The sequence below is a fragment of the Phacochoerus africanus genome, chromosome 13, assembly GCF_016906955.1.
Source record: "Phacochoerus africanus isolate WHEZ1 chromosome 13, ROS_Pafr_v1, whole genome shotgun sequence".
Lineage (NCBI taxonomy): Eukaryota > Metazoa > Chordata > Mammalia > Artiodactyla > Suidae > Phacochoerus > Phacochoerus africanus.
Window position 1 is genome coordinate 49,522,517 of NC_062556.1, and position 17,471 is coordinate 49,539,987.

Below are 17,471 nucleotides of genomic sequence, written 5' to 3' on the forward strand. Positions count from 1 at the left end.
AAAATAGTCCTCTGTGTCCTTCTGAGGCACATTTCTTTTTGCTCAAAACCCACGAAACCTTGTCTTGGTTTATGCTGGACCTGTGGTTCTGCATTCCCAGGTGCCTGGCAGGGCTTCATGATGTGCACAGGCAGTTTCAGTTGGCACCTGAGCAGTTTTATATGTTATCTTCGATGATGGGGTGTGGGATCTGTTCTTTCTTGCTTGCGCATCCTACTTTGAAATAGTATTGGACGTGCCAGCCTGGAAGATTGATGCTGGCCAATCGGATGCGCCTCTCCAGGGTTCCAGATCGACAAACACACACTCAACTCCATGCAGCTACATCTCTCGATTCTTCGTTTGTCCGTTGCTAGATATGAAGAGTACCACTCAGGAGACCACACTGAGACAACAGGGTTTTCACGAGGTGAATAAGAGGAGGACTTTGTTACAGGACAACAGCTGGATAAAGAAACGCCCCGAAGAGGAAAGGTAAGAGGGCGTGGGGACTGGGGGTGAGTGCTTGTGTGTAAAGAGCCCTTCTCTGTTTGCAAAGCTAATGGCCATCTGGAAATTGACTGCTTTCCTTCTCAAGCACTTTGTTGCATGGCCTAATTTGTGGTAAGATTTAGTCAGCGCAAATTGGTTACATCCGATTTTCAAGAATACCTCTGCCCTTTGTAATATCCACGTGCCTAAGAGAATGGGAGTCATTAATGAGAGAAAGCAGGGAACATGAGCCATTGTCTTTCCATTACACCAACAGTTCATCAGTCAGGGGATGTTTAGCAAGGTCAGGAGATTTTTTTTTTTTTTTAAGCTTTTTTAGGGCCGAACCCACGGCATATGGAAGTTCATGGGTTAGGGGTCGAATCGGAGCTGTAGCTACCAGCCTACATCACAGCCACAGCAATGCCAGATCCGAGCTGTGTCTGCGACCTACACCACAGCTCATGGCAACGCCAAATCCTTAACCCACTGAATGAGGCCAGGGATCAAACCTGTGTCCTCATAGATACTAGTCAGGTGTGTTACCACTGAGCCTCAACGAGAACTCCCAGGAGACATTTGTAGATGTCAAAACTGGAGAGTACTCCTGACATCTAGTTGGTAGAGACCAGGAATGCTGCTAAACATGCTACAATGCACAGGACACTCCCTACAACAACAACAAAATGATCAAACCTATAATGTCAGCAGCACTGTGGTTAGAAGCCCTGCATTACAGGAAACTTACTTTAAATTTTTGACTAAACTGGCCATACATGGTTATTTGAAGGGCAGACTTACTAAGTTTTAAGACAAAATTGGCCATTAAAGTCTGTTATTAAATCTTATTATGTTAAGGAACTATAAGTGTATTTGGAGACTCACACTAAGTTTTGGAGTTTACACTCTTAAGCAACAATCATTTCCTTCTGTAAAGCAACATTTACTGCTTCTGTTGGAGCCAAAAATGGCATTTCTCTTATTCCAAGGGAGCAGAGTGGTATCAAAGGTAGATCATAAATTTGGGGTTGCTGGAGTTCCCTTTGTGGCTCGGTGGTTAACGAACCCAACTAGGAACCATGAGGAGGCGGGTTCAATCCCTGGCCTTGCTCAGTGGGTTAAGGGTCTGGTATTGCCTTGAGTTGTGGGGTAGGCTGCAGACAGGGCTCAGATCCCACGTTGCTGTGGCTGTGGCGTAGGCTGCCAGCCGCAGCTTCATTTCCACCCCTAGCCTGGGAACTTCCATATGGCGTGAAATAAAAATAAATAAATAAATAAATAAAAATAAATAAATAAATAAATAAATAAATAAATAAATAAATAAATAAATTTGGGGTTGCTGATATTGGTACAGATGCATGGATATAGAGATGTCTAAGACAATTGACAGTTGGTAAGAGTGATGGTTTTATGCCAGACATGCCTCCTTCAAAAGACCCAGGAATGCCAGCTTGGATGGTATGGCAGTGGATGAATGAAAGAGAAATAGGCTCTGATGCTTCTCCACACCTGCTGGCCCAGTTCTGGGCTCTGTGTTATGATTTTCCATCAGGCAAAAACATGTTTGGTGCCCACTGCTCTGCGAATTTAGAGAAGGGATGCCAGGGAGATGGAAAAGTTTAGGTTCTCTGGATCTTCCAGGGTATAGCTTTGTTGGAATTGTTTCCATTTCACTGTTCATCTTTCTTTTTAATTATCTCCTGCAATTCTTTTATAGCTTTACGGTAAGTGCTTCCAGAGTGTTGAGTAACAGGTTAGTGGAGCAGAACTAGGAGAAATGTGGTATTTCAGGTTTGGCTGGGTTGGATTGAAAAAGATACAGAGAGTTACTCTCAGCCTTGGCTCAAAGTCAAAGTCTCTACTACCTGTTTTGACATTTCCTAACATTGCCTGGACTTTCAGGTCCCCTGTACAAAGAAAGAAAGACATGGCTTGGGGATCTTATGTATGAAGTTCTATCACAAGGTCGACCAGGAGGAAGAGCAAAATTTGGAATAAAAAGATCTGGGTTCTAGACCCACCCCCGTTGCTTGCTCACCTTTTAGCTTAAGGAAAGCCACAGATTCCTGGATCAATTTTCTCATCGGTGAGTTAGATATGACAGTGTCTTCCCTTCCTAATTTATAGGATTGTTTTAAGGACCAAATGCAACAAGCTATATAATTCCGTGGTTCAAAAACAGGCTTAATCTCCCAGGAATGACAAGTCCTCTGCCCCACAAATATTGGTACTTATTTTCCTACATTTTGGCAAGGAAAACTATCAAGGCCATCAAATGAAAAATTTTCAGATATAATGGGCTTAATAAATTTAAAACATGTTTGAAAAAACTTTCACCTTCCTGCAAGGGGGAAAAAAAAACCCTAAAATAATGAACAACAAGCACTCATTTTATTGTTGAATCACATGGAAATCCTCTAGGATAAATTAGAATAATGGTCCTTTGTACTGACAAACGTGTTTCTTTTCACCAGAATCTTTCAAGGAGTGACTCATTAAAATAAATACAGAGTTGTGTTTTGACGCCTGAAGTAAAATGAATTAACCTTGCCAAAGCACGTGGGCTCTTTCCTCTCTCCCTTACCTAATGCTTCCTAAATGCTGTGATAACTTTTCATGTGACTTAATTTTGTTCTGTCTCTGCAGAGATGAAAATTACGGTAGGGCAGTGCTTCACAGACATAATTCCCATGATGCCTTGGACAGGTGGGTGTTTGTTTCAGATGGGTTACCTCATTAGCAGAAACACAAAGACGGTCGTTTCTGAGAGTAGACGTGTTCAAGACAGGTTGAGTGTTTGTGGCTAAGCCTCAGGCTCTCCACTGACATTCTGGGCACGTGAAAGAGAATCTGTGATACTCTCAGAGGGTTTCACAGGGCCCGCTGTGCTTTTCCAGCTTTATGCTTCTGGAGTACAGCGTAGAGGTACAGAAGAATCAATTCTCTGCCCAGGTGGCCCACCCGATGGGAAAGGGCTCCCACAGAAACAAGATGAGATGAAATGTCTCTGAGCCTTAGAGAAAAGAACCTGAAAAGGGAAATAACACCGGAGTTCACTTGCTTTATGAGACACTGCATTTCTTTTAGCAACTCGTAGGCTTTGGAGTTTATCACTCCAGTATCACTCAGTGATATTCAGTGGCAAATAGACTGCCCAAATGCAAATTGGTAGGAAAAGTCACACAAAACTTATAGTCACGGTGATGTAAATAATCCAAGATTGATCCAATAGACAGATCCTATTCTTATTAAAACGCATTCACACTCACATACATGCAAACAACCACGTCCTTTAGATAAACCCAAGTATTTATCAGGCACAAGTTTGATCTGGTCCAGTAGCCAGTGTCTGCCACCAAGAGGTACTTCAGTGAAGACTGTGATTGTCTTTCATGGTGGGGCTTTAAAAAGTTAAGTAGACCCCTTGAGTATATCTCTTTTGGATAATTGTATCTGTGAATTTTTCTAAACCATTGAAAACCTTTTCATAATTTTGACCTGTTCTAGGGTTCTGAGTTCATCATCCCCCCACAAAGTATCTGATAGTTTTGGGGTTTCCAACCTTAGCTGTTCTGTGATTCAGCAGACACTCCCCATGCTCTCTCCTTGGGTCTCCGTGATTTTTTTTTTCTTTCAGGCCTCCCCTCTCCTGGGACATATGGGGTTTCCCAGCCAAGGATCAGAGCCACAGCTGTGACCTTCACTGCCCCAGCCATGGCAATACCAATCCTTTAACCCACTGTCTCTGGATCAAAGCAGTGTCCTGGCGCTGCAGAGATGACTCCAATCCTGTTCACAATTTGAAAGATTACAGCCTTGTGCTCCATTGGCCCTCATGTATCCAGTGAGGGAGCCTGATCATTTGAGTCCAGGCACCAGTGGAAAATGCCCCCTCTATTTTATCCTTCTCTCTCTGGAACTGTTAAATAACAAACATACTTGTTTTGAAGTGTGACTGGGAAAATTAAGCTTATTGTTCTTAATATGTTTTAAGACAATAGGATCTTAATGCCTTCTATGCTTATTTTATTTTATTTTATTTATTTTGCTTTTTGTAGGGCTGCACCCATGGCATATGCAAGTTCCCAGACTAGAGATCGAATCGAAGTTGCAGCTGCCAGCTACAGCAACACCAGATCTGAGCCGTGTCTGTGACCTACACCACAGCTCACTGCAATACTGGATCCTTAACCCACTGAGTGAAGCCAAGGTTTGAACCCGCATCCTCAAGGTGACTAGTTGGGTTCATTACTGCTGAGCCACATGGGAACTCCTATGCTTCTTTTGTATTTTAAACTATATGGGTTACCCAGACCCTTCCTGTTGGTGGACAGCATTTTGGCTAAAGCAGCACACTGAGCTTCTATCTTCAGTAACAAAAATCTGTGAGCCCGAGACATTTCCCCCAGAACTATAATTGATGTCTCAGATGACATCTTCCTAAAAGATGGTGTGGGTTATATTTCTCCTTGCATTTGCTCAAACAGATGCCCACATGACACCTTTCTGCCCCTTTGCAGAGGGCGTGTCCACACTGGTGTTCACCCAACATGACTTTGGAGCACCTACTGTGTGCTGACATTGTGCCAGGTGCCAGGAATACAAGGATGCGTTTGACACAGGCCTTAACCTTGAGGAATGCTCACAGTTCATGGAAATAGGTGGATCCCTAAGCATAAATACTCAAATTTACTGAGGAAAGTGCTTGTAGCAGTGCGTGCCAGTGCTACGGGAGTGAGCAGAGGCAGTGACGAACTCTGCCTGAACGAGTGGGAGACCCCACCGAGGAGTTATCATTGACATTGGTGCTGTGGCTTGAAGGACGAGGAGGGGAGTTTCCAAGTAGGAAAAGGTGGCTGGTGGGTGTGAGGCAGGAAAAGAGGCATTTTCAGCAGAAGTGGTAATATGTCCAAGACTTGCATGTGAACAGAGACTGAAAATAAAGGAAAAGGAAAAAGAAAATAAATTATATATTCTCAGCACCCTAGAAAACAAGCTTTGTCCGTATGCACCAACTAGGAAATTTTGTGTCCTTCCTCTGCCAGATTATTAAAACATGTCAAATAAAGCTGAAAGGGTAAACAGTGGAGGTGCCCTTTGTGAGCCAGACACAATCCTAAAGTCTGGGAAACAGACAAAAATCCCTCCTTCATAGAGCTTGCTTCCAAGTTGAAGGTGAAAAAGGGGAAGACTGCAAATAAATAAGCACAAATAACATGTTGTGTGGTGATAAATGCCTGGAAGAATAAAGCTGCAAAATGATAACGTCTACAAAGGGACTGTTCTTTGGAAGGGGGTCAGACGGTCCTGCAGCACTTATTTGCATTCATCCATTGTACACATCATGATTTCATTACAAGTTTCTTTAAAAACGTGGGGTATTGCATTAGACTTTTTTTTATTTTATTTTATTTTTTAATTTTTTTCTTTCGTCTTTTTAAACTTTTTTTAAAACCTCATTCTTGCCTTAACTAACACTATTCCCTCTAATTCTGTGTAAAAATATTCATGTTGATTAATCCTCCAAGATCCAATTCGACCTGCATCTCATCCAGAAAGCCTTCTCTGATTCCTGCTTCTACAAATAAGCTTTCTTAACTGTGAACTTCCTTGCACTTGACCTGAACTTCTTTTATGACACTGACCACTTCCTATGCTTAGACATACATGACTACTTTGTCCCTCCAGCTCTGAGCGCGTGTGTGTGTGTAGGGTCCATAGTTATTCATTCTCAACTTCCTCACAGTCATCAGCACAGTGCACTGTATTTTGTTTACCTCCAATTTTTTTTTTTTTTCTTTTTAGGGCTGCACCCGAGGCATATGGAAGTTCCCAGGCTAGGGATCTAACCAGAGCTGAAGCCGCCAGCCACAGCCACAGCATCGTGGGATCTGAGCTGTGTCTCTGACCTATATCATAACTCACAGCAATGCCAGATCCTTAACCCACTGAGCAAAGCCAGAGATCGAACCCGCATCCTCGTGGATACTAGTCAGGTTTGTTTCTGCTGCGCCACAAGGGGAACTTCCTACCTCCAAATATTTGCTTAAAAAAAAAAAAATACTGCTTCAACTTAAAAATCACATCTTAAATAGTATACTGTTTTGGTACTTTTTCTGATACCATTGACTTTGATGTGTCAGCTTCAAATGATGCTTTGAAATGCAAATATAGTAAATCATGGTATAATTCTCCAAAGAGCTTGCTTTTCCCCTGTTTTATAGGGTTATATAAAGTACTGAACGGGCTTCTGTTGCTGATTGATTAGTCTGATCAAGGTGTCACCACTGCTTTGATGATATGGTTCCTGCTACTGAAGCTCCCATCCTCTCTTTCCTTATTTTCTTGTCTAATCCATCTCCCTCAACTTTTTCCAGCTTCTCTGTCTTCCTCAGCTCTCTCTGTCTGTCTCTCCTCCCCCCTCTTATCCCAGGAGCCCCCTCATCTCCTCGCTTCCCATCCATCTTTTCTCTCTCCTCCCACTTTCTTCTTTTCATTTCTTTCCAGAATCTCCTATTTCTCTTTTCCTTTTTTTCCTTCTCTCCCTCCCTCTCTTGGGCCAGCAAGCTCTCTTCTTTCAACCCTGTCCACGGTGCTGAACTTTTAATAAAGCAGTTTGTACATGGCCATTGTGCTGGCATATGGTACTGCTGAAACTCTGCAAACAAGACATAACTGATTATAAGGGAATGCGTCCCTGTTATATAAAAATCGACAATGTTGACAAAAGTATATATTATTTATTAACTATTTTGCATGTAGTGTTGCTTGTTTTACATATCCTTATCCCCAAAGTGAATATGTTACATGGTAGTTAGAATAATTGGGCCTAGAGGAGAGTTCTTTTATTAGCATGGGGAATTGGGTCTGCTCTAATTTATCCTATCAAATCAAAGCCTGGAAAGATTTCAGTACTCCAAACATGTCTTTTCTTGGTAACATGTACATCTCCTACCTGCTTAGGCAGATGTTTACCAACAATTTTTTGGTAATTGATTTGATCTTTCTGTAATTATTTTTTGCTACAGGAAAGCAAACGAGAGAGATGAGCCCAAAGCCACAATCAGTCGGTACAGATCTGATGACACTTTGGACAGGTAAGGTGTTTGAACCATGTCAGCAGAATCCATCACATTTATTAAATCCTGTTTCTTATAGAGCATGAGGTATTCAAATGTTTACCAAAGTAAGTTTTGAACCATATTCTATCTCCGGGGACAAAAGAACTATAAAGATTGAAATCATCTTCTTCTTCAAAACTCACAAAACCTTGACCTGAGATACTGTCTTCCTAAAATCCCACTAATAGTAGATCAATAGGAAAAGTTCTGCAAAAACTGGTTTGAGTAGAAGTGGGGTGGCCCCTGCGTGGGACTATTCAATTGAAAATGGGGAGTATGGTTTTTTTTGTGTGTGAATAGCCAGTTCTTGTTCTAACTTTGGTCTTTCCACCCCAAAGGCAGAGAAACAACAGTTTCAGTATAACTACCTTACTGTAAATTTTAAAACGACAGTAGTTTTGAGCCCCTCTGGGATAAAGGCATTGGCTCTTTCCTTTAGAAAGTGAAATTGCTCTTTCACGGTGGAGTCACCACATGGCTGTAGAATGAATCCACAGCATTGTGCCTGTCATTGGCTCACTCTTAGATGGAAAGAGAAGAAGAGCTCATCCCTGTATCGAAAATTGAGGACTATCTATTCAGGTTGAAGTGTAAATGCTCCAAGTCACGTTTTAATCTTATATTTGATAGAGTGCTTAGTAGGCACCAGAACAAAGCTAACATCTTTATTTGGAGTCTAGACACAGTGAATCCCCGAGGCCATTAATAGCTGACGCCACTCCCTGTAGCTAAAGATGAGCTGTTCTTATAGACAGAAATGGCACCTGCTGTACTGGGCGCACATATGCTGAAACTTACGGTATCTCATTGAGTCTGTATTCAGACCATGCCAGTTGTTAATTATAGAGCAAGTGCATGTGTTCCTGAAGTCTTTGTGGGTTTTCAAGGCAACCTCCCTAACAGCGGACAGATAGTTGACATCTCTCTTATCGTTAATGACCTTGACAAACATCAGTTTGTGAAAGTGTATATGCAGAATGCCATCTCCACAGCGCTGGGTGGAGAAAGGAGTCGCAGGACCTCTGTCCGTTCAGCTCGGCCTCGCAGACTGTCCTATTGCACTGTGAGTTGAAGAAGGAAACCCTACTCCTAGGAATGAATTTGCAAGTGAGATAATTATGTCCCAAGAAATGTGGGAGACCTAAGCCTTTGTCGGCAGTGTGTCTGAAAATTTATAGCAGACCAGTCAAGGTAGAGCCTTGGAACATTAGCAATGGATGAGACCAGACCTCACAGGCAAGCCAGCTGAGTCATTTTCAGACCCAGCAGCAAATGAGAATCACCTAGAGAGCTTTTCAACTTGACTGATAACTTGGTGCCACTGCCTCTCATTCCTTCAGTTCCATTTAATAAGTCTGCACTGGGACTCAGGCATCTTTTTTTTTGGCGGGGGGCGCACCTGAGGCATATGGAAGTTCCCAAGCTAGGGGTCCAATCGGAGCGGTAGCTGCTGACCACAGCCACATCAACGCCAGATCCTTAACCTGCTGAGCAAGGCCAGGCTACATCCTCATGGATGCTAGTCAGGTTCGTTTCTACTGGGCCACGATGGAGACTCCTGGACTCAGGCATCTTTTGCAGCTTATGAAATGATTCTGAATCATGGCCGAAGCTCAGAACCACCAGCCTGGCCCAAACCCTTCATTTTATACACTGTAAAATGAGACCAGAGATGTCCTGTTTATTTACACAGAGGTTTAGCAGCATGTTTGGAAGAGTATCCTGGTTTGCTTACTCCCTGGACAGTGCCATCTGGCTTCCAGCAGGGAGCTCCATCTCTGTAAGGGCGGCAACAGATGTGAGGGAGAGAACACAGGAGTCAGTAAATAAAGCCATTCCCTGAAAACAGCAGTCAGACTCCCATCATCCAGGCCACTCCAAAATGTAAAATAATCTCAGGAGGAAGATGATCAAATATATCAGGCATCTGTGGGCCATTTCAATCATAATGCGTATGGTAAATGAATATGAGAAAAGTGTTTACATTTGACGAGTTCCTATTGATTGATTGATTGTCTTTTTAAGGCCACCATGGCATATGGAAGTTCCCAGGCTAGGGGTTGAATCCAAGCTAGAGCTGCTGGCCTACACCACAGCCACAGCAAGGCCAGATCCCATTGAGCAAGGCCAGGGATCAAACCCACATCCTCACAGATACTAGTCAGGTTTGCTATTGCCGAGCCACGACAGGAACTCAGAGAGTTTCCTTTTAAAGTACACATCTGTGGGTAAAATATGACATGTTCTAAAGAAACATAAGTAAATAATAGTGTACATAGCATGCAATCTGGCCCAGTCCCTGAAAGTGGGCTCCTGATGTAGAAAACCTAGGTTATGGAGCCCTCTAGTGTTCTGTTGTGGAAGTGTAACTTTTCCTTTGGTTCTTTTGATCATGTTGTTAGCTACGTAGCTTAGGTATTTCCTGTTCCCAAGACTGACTCCTATTAAAACAACCTATTTTATATCACACATTGGCAGAAAATTAGTTTCTAAGAGAATTACCAAGGTAATCTCTCAAAGTAATAAGAAATTGATGACTGCATTTGAATGACGGTTTGAGTTCTTTCCGTTATTGGTTATAGACATCCCCCTAGTGGCCTGGGAGAGATTGTGGATGCAAAAAATAATAACTGAAGGAGGACGTGTTGATCATGAGTGTTGGAATAATTACACTACAGAATCAGGTTTACAACACTGAGCCCTGCTGGAAAGACTTTGGAAATAGATGACATCCTGATTATGTAGCCAAGAGAAAGCCAGACACCTTTTCTGAGACTCCATCTCTTTATCTATAATGTGGAAATAACTATGCCTACCTTGTAGGGATGTTCTGAAGAGTAGAGAAAATTGTATAAATGACAAAGAGTCCTAGGTAGCTCTTTTTATTATTGCAAGAATTATTCCCCACATAGATTTACACTGTAGAATTTTTACAAACTTCATTTGCCTTTAACACCAGAACTCTCCTTTATTTAAACCTTGAGGATGTTTGAAATTGAGGTGCTATTTGCTTTAGACAGATTGTTGTTTTCAGTGTATCAGAGTAGCAATTTCCCAAGATTGTTTTTATTTTCTATGAGGATCTCATAGACAGCTAGAAACTTGGAGTAGTTTCTAGAAACATTTCAGATTTAGGATTACCTGAATCTTATTTATGGTATTCACAGTGGTTTCCTGCAGAGCCCTTTAAATATAAACATCAGGGGAGTTCCCTTCGTGGCTCAGTGGTTAACGAATCTGATTAGGAACCATGAGGTTGCGGGTTCGATCCCTGGCCTTGCTCAGTGGGTTAAGGATCCGGCATTGCTGTGAGCTGTGGTGTAGGTTGTAGATGCGGCTCGGATCCCTTGTTGCTGTGGCTCTGGCATAGGCCGGCATCTACAGCTCTGATTAGACCCCTAGCCTGGGAACCTCCATATATCACAGGAGCAGCCCTTGAAAAGGCAAAAAGAGGAGTTCCCGTCGTGGCGCAGTGGTTAACGAATCCGATTAGGAACCATGAGGTTGCGGGTTCAGTCCCTGCCCTTGCTCAGTGGGTTAAGGATCCGGTATTGCCGTGAGCTGTGGTGTAGGTTGCAGATGCGGCTCGGATCCCGCGTTGCTGTGGCTCTGGCGTAGGCCGGTGGCTACAGCTCCGATTCAACCCCTAGCCTGGGAACCTCCATATGCCGCGGGAGCGGCCCAAGAAATAGCAACAACAACAACAACAACAAAAAAGACAAAAGACAAAGAAAAAAAAAGAAAAGAAAAGGCAAAAAGACAAAATATATATATATATATATATATATATATATATATATACACATCAGGGGCTCAGTAGCTATTAGTGCAGGCAGTATATTTATAGTCTTTGGCCTTATGACCATGATGTTGAGTGATCATCATGAGTTTTTAATACATGGATTCTCAGAGTCTGTACAAGTTAAAACCTATGTTGAGACTAGTCCATTGAGAATATGGAGCTCTGGGAGAATTCCAACTTTCCTTCCTTTTTGCATTCAGTTTGGGGCATTGTGTCCCAGGAAGAGCTTATATAAAACTGAACTAAAATTTATGATAAAAGCTAAAGTTTAGAGAAAGTTATAGTAGACCCATAGTACAATATCTACAGAAGAATCTTGCTGACCTTTTGTTTTCCTGAGCATAATTTTGCCACATCCTAGTTTTGTGCAAGGCTGCAGAATGCTCCGGAAGACCAGTCCCAGATCGTGGGAAGCACTTTCCTACCTGGAGGGCAGGAGAAGAACAAGGATTGCAGTCGTGAGAGCCCCCCATTGGCATGCAGATTACAGGATCCCTAATTTGTCTTATGTCCCAAAGGACAGACAAACACCCCTTATCCAGACCCACTCTCCTCGAGCAGACCTGAGGTTAGATAGATTAAAACCTCTGACGGCCTATAGAGCCTATTAACTAAATTACTGATCAAAGCAAATAAATTCACTAGGGTGGAGTAACTCTTGTACCAAGGCCCCTCTCCTGTCCCCCCAAATCTGTGGCTAAGCACGAAGATGACTGCTCACTCTCATCAGAGTCCAGTGTGTTTGGCTAGAAAATTAGAGGATGTCTCAGCTTCATGAAATGACTCAGGGACCTAAGTTCTTTTCATGTTTTAATGCTGTCACCTGCAACCTGTAGGCAGCATAGCCATGGTAGAAGAGAAAGAGCATGGCAGATCACATAAAATGTTTTATGATGAGTTTGGGAGTCACAAACTAACCACACTCCAACCACACTCCTTAGTTTAGAACTCAATCATACTGCAACTTAATTGCAGTGAAGATTGGGAAATACAGCTTTCCTGTGTGCTCAGAAGGAAAATAAACTGTTTGGCAAACATATAGCATTGTCTATGCCACAAAACATTTTTAAAAATTGTTGTCTTACAATGATCCCTTTTACTGACACAAGAAGTAGTCCTTGGCTAGATATGTTATTAAGCAGTATATATGAAAGTGTTAATGAGTTAAATGCTTCATGTCAGAGAGGCTTTAAAATTTAAATTTTAAGCGTTCCTTTCGTGGCTCAGCAGTTAACGAACCCGACTAGGATCCATGAGGATTCGAGGATTCGGATTCAATCCCTGGCCTGGCTCAGTGGGTTAAGGATCCAGCATTGCCATGAGCTGTGGTGTAGGTCACAGACACAGCTTAGATCCTGCATTGCTGTGGCTGTGGCATAGGCTGGCAGCTGTAGCTCTGATGTGACCCCTACCCTGGGAACTTTCATGTGGCTCACATGGAGCCCTAAAAAGACAACAAACAAACAAAAATAATAAAATTTAAACTTTAAAATTTGCATGGAGTTCCCAGGTGGCTTAGCAGATTAAGGATCTGGTGTAGCCACTGCTGTGGCTCAGGTTGCTGCTGTGGTGAAAGTTCAATCCCTGGTCCTGGAAATTCCGCATTCCACAGACCTGGCCAAAAAAAAGTTGCAAAACGTATCAAAATAGCCTCATAAATAGATTTTGTCATAAGTAGCTTTTTTTAATTATAAAATTTTCTAAAACATTAACACCGGAAAAGCCATTGTTTTTACTAGAGAAAGGTAATCTAGTGAACTGATTCTAGTTTGCAAGAGGTCTGAAAGGAGTTTAATAATCTAAATGTTCATCCAGACTTTTGTCTTATTTCTTTATAAAGGATCTCAGACAGAAGCGATGCTGCTAAAACACATAAGGCCAATTCCTTGGATAACCGACTAACCAATAGGTACTGGTATCTACTAACTTTGGGAAAGGCTCAAGTACAATCTTTTTTTAAGCATTACTTATTTATTTACCATTCTTCAATCCTACTTAATATCCTTCTGTAAATTCCTATCCTCTATTTTTTAAACAAAAAATAGTTCTGGCATTAAAAGCTTTACTCCTGCTCATAAAGAAAAGAAAAATAAAGAGAAATAAAATCTTGGAGTTCCCATCATGGCTCAGTGGTTAACAAATCTGACTAGGAACCATGAGGTTTCAGGTTCGATCCCTGGCCTCGCTCAGTGGGTTAAGGATCCAGCGTTGCTGTGAGCTGTGGTGGAGGTCACAGATGCTGCTCGGATCCCGCATTGCTGTGGCTGTGGTGTAGGCTGGCGGCTGCAGCTCTGATTAGACCCTTAGCCTGGGAACCTCCATATGTTGCGGGTGCAACCCTAGAAAAAGCAAAAAAAAAAAAAAGAAAGAATCTTATTCCTGGTTTCAAAATCCAGAGAGTTCATTGCTTCAGGCCATCATTCTTGCCACTTTTATGTTTCTAGTGGCAAGATCTTGAAATACACATAAATGCTAATTTTATTGTATGGCAGAAATTATCACAACATTATAAATCAACTATAGTTCAATAAAACTTTTTAAACAATGCCAATTTTACATTCCTATTGTTAAAGGAAATGACTGAGCCCATCAAACAAAAACACTCTGCTTAAAGACTAATAAATTTTCTGAAGAAAAAAAACTCTTTTACAGTCTAATACACAAAGGTAAAAAATCCTGAAATCAACTTTTCATTTTTATTAAAATATTGTGCTTTCTTTTTCTTTCTTGCAAATAATGTCTAAACTTTTAGTAATAATAACTCTCAAGTCATGGACTCAAATTGATGCAAGAATTTTTTGCCACTAATGCTTCGCCTTCTTTTTTTCTTATCAGAAACGTGTCTACCTTCCAATCACTAGAAGCACGAAAGACGTATGTACTTTTCTAACCGACATTACATTTTAAGAATAAAGTGTATTTCTTCTTATGCATCCAAGAAAAATCAGGGTAGACTGTCCTCAGGTCAAAATTTCTTTGTAATACAGCCATGCCCCATAGCTTTGGCAGAGTTGAATAGTAGAAATACTGCAAAACTTCAAGTATTTTCTATCTGGGCTTCAATATAGAAAGTTTGCTGACTTCTATTCTAACTAAATACCAAAGCTTAAATCATTTTTTTTCTTTTTTAAATCTAGATTCTTAACTTTTTTGCCCACAGAATTTCCTTTTTGGTTTTTCCTTTTCTTTTCTTTTTTTTTTTTTTTTTGTCTTTTTGTCTTTTCTAGGGCTGCTCCCGTGGCATACGGAGGTTCCCAGGCTAGGGGTCTAATTGGAGCTGTAGCTGCTGGCCTACGCCAGAGCCACATCTGCAACCTACACCACAGCTCACGGCAACCTCGGGTCCTTAACCCATGAGCAAGGCCAGGGATCGAACCTGCAACCTCATGGTTCCTAGTCGGATTCATTAGCCATTGAGCCACGACGGGAACTCTCCCACAGAATTTCTTAATTTTTTTCCCCTCTCCTCGAGTAACCCTTTCTTCTCATATAGTTCATTTGTCTCCCAAAACACCCATTGCATCTACAACTCAACAGAGTCATGAAACCATGGCTTTGCTAATAATCTATGTAGATGAAAGAGATTTCCCTTGGGATATGCTCATAGTGGTTATAAACAGCCAAACTAGGTAGATTTTTGAAAACTTAGTTGGTTGTTAAATTCGTATCTACAAATAAAGTAATTTTTGTACCAGACCATACCTCTCAGTACTTGAAGCAGTCCTGAGTGACTTCCTTTTTTTTTTTTTTTGAGGGTATGCATAAATGCTAAATACAGATTTTTTTAATGGTGTAATTCTTAAATGTTTTCCTCAACAGGCTCATGCTTTTTATGCAAAAACTGCAAGATAATTCTGGTAGTCACAACATATACAGGATCAAAAAATACATGTCGGAATCCATAGCACATCGGAACTGATATGGTCTGGGTTTCAGACACACAATTCATGTCATATATGGAATGACTTCTTCATTCAGTTCCTTCAGTTTTAGCTGTTTGGATGAAAGCCAGGCAATTTGTATAGCAAACTAAGGAAGAACTTTTTCTGTTGTTCTTTCCTCCTCAAGTGAAACATTTTGTGATGGGTTCAGAACCACTGGGAATATGAATAGATTATAAGACCTTTCAAAGATGGGGTGGAATGGGAGGATTTCAGGAATGTGATCATTGTTTGTTCTTGTGATGAAACAGGCAACCTGGAGGCTTGTTCAGTGCAAATGCCACCAACACTCCAGCTTCCACCTCAGCTACGACTCCTGTAAAGAAAAAGAGGTATGATGGGCTCGTTGGGACTGCCTCTTGCTGCTATTCTGTCAGAGATTATTCTTTTTTTTTTTGTCTTTTTGTCTTTTTAGAGCCGCACCCACGGCATATGGAGGTTCCCAGGCTAGGAGTCGAATCGGAGCTGTAGCCTCCAGCCTACACCAGAGGCACAGCAACACCAGATCCGAGCCACATCTGCGACCTACACCATAGCTCACGGCAACACCAGATCAGGCCAGGGATCGAACCCGCAACCTCATGTTTCTTGGTTGGATTTGTTTCCACTGTGCCATGATGGGAACTCCCCAAGGATTATTCTTTATTATTTTCTGAACCACATCATCCACCAAGACCCCCAGGGAAGCATCCAGAAGTTGCTCTGTCCTTCCTCCCTATGCCCTCCTCCCCTGTCCAGGGATCAGGTGCCTGCTGGCTTCTGTTGTCCTCCGACCTCTGTCCTTTCCACCCCCACCCCCATTTCCTTTCCAAATAGGCCATCTTCCTCCCCACTCCAGGTTTATTGAGAAATAATGGACATACCTAACTGTATAAGTTTAAGGGTATACTGTGTGATGTTTTGATTAACATATATTGTGCAGTGATCACCCCAATAGGTTTAATGAGCATCCATCATCTCATATTAGCATCCGTCATCTCACGTAACAACCATCATCTCTGTGAAAAGACCAAAAATTGGTAACACCCATTATCTCCATGAGAAGGGAAGAATAAAAATTTTCCTTTTGGGAGTTCCCGTCATGGTGCAGTGGTTAATGAATCCAACTAGGAACCATGAGGTTGCAGATTTGATCCCTGGCCTTGCTCAGTGGGTTAAGGATCCAGTGCTGCCATGAGCTGTAGTGTAGGTTGCAGACGCAGCTCAGATCTGGTGTTGCCGTGGCTCTGGCGTAGGCTGGTGGCTACAGCTCCAATTTGACCCCTAGCCTGGGAACCTCCATATGCCACGGGAGCGGCCCTAGAAAAGGGAAAAAGACAAAAAAAAAAAAATTCTCCTTTCGCTGAGGACTTTGCTATAAGTAACACAGCAGCGTCAGCTACAGTCATCATGTCATACATTATATCCCTAGAACTTATTTATGTTAGAACTGGGACTTTGCTCCTTTTGGCCACCTCTCTTCACTCTTCCTTCCCCACCCCCTGCCACAAATCTGATCTGTCTTTTTTGTTTGTTTGTTTGTTTGTTTGTTTTTCAAATATGCCATCCTAGGGCCTTGCCTAACTAGGTAACGATGGTAGAACTCAGATATTAAGGGGCAAGCTACTTGGGGTCATGCATCTCAGCAGAGTCCCGCTGCAGGGAATGCCTCACGCTGCACAATGACTGCAGGGTAGCCAGATGTCACCTTGCTCCTGAAACCAGCCTGCACGGCTGCCGCCCCCTCTGCTCTGCAGATCAGGCTCCTTCCAAGTACAGGGTCAAAGGCTCTCTCTCACGGTTGTATGGCTATCACGTCTCCCTTCCACTTTCCCTGCATGGCCTCCCATTTTGGCCGGGGCTAAGTTCCAGTTATTTAGTGGGCACAAAGGAGTGGCTAGATCTTTGGTGACAGAATAGTCTTCTTGTGACAAAACATAATGGTGGGGAGTTCCCGTCGTGGCTGAACAAAAAGGAATCTGACTAGTATCCATGAGGATTCAGGTTCGATCCCTGTGTTCTATTATTGTTTTTTATTTTTTTAATTTTTTTTTGTCTTTTTGCCATTTTTTGGGCTGCTCCCGCAGCATATGAAGGTTCCTAGGCTAGGGGTCGAATCAGAGCTGGAGTTACCGGCCTACACCACAGCCGCAGCAA

The 17,471-nt window shown here is 42.2% G+C and overlaps 1 protein-coding gene across 7 annotated transcripts in view; it reads left to right on the top strand.

The window, feature by feature from the left end:
* SCEL (sciellin) overlaps window positions 1-17,471 on the top strand; it is a 132,577-nt gene that overhangs the window by 17,434 nt on the left and 97,672 nt on the right. For all 7 annotated transcript variants that reach the window (XM_047756300.1, XM_047756301.1, XM_047756299.1 and 4 more), the window contains exons 3-8: window positions 357-474; window positions 3,118-3,177; window positions 7,500-7,568; window positions 13,235-13,303; window positions 14,230-14,268; window positions 15,587-15,667. In XM_047756300.1, coding sequence (XP_047612256.1) covers window positions 357-474; window positions 3,118-3,177; window positions 7,500-7,568; window positions 13,235-13,303; window positions 14,230-14,268; window positions 15,587-15,667 — 436 coding nt within the window. The remainder of the gene's footprint in view (window positions 1-356; window positions 475-3,117; window positions 3,178-7,499; window positions 7,569-13,234; window positions 13,304-14,229; window positions 14,269-15,586; window positions 15,668-17,471) is intronic.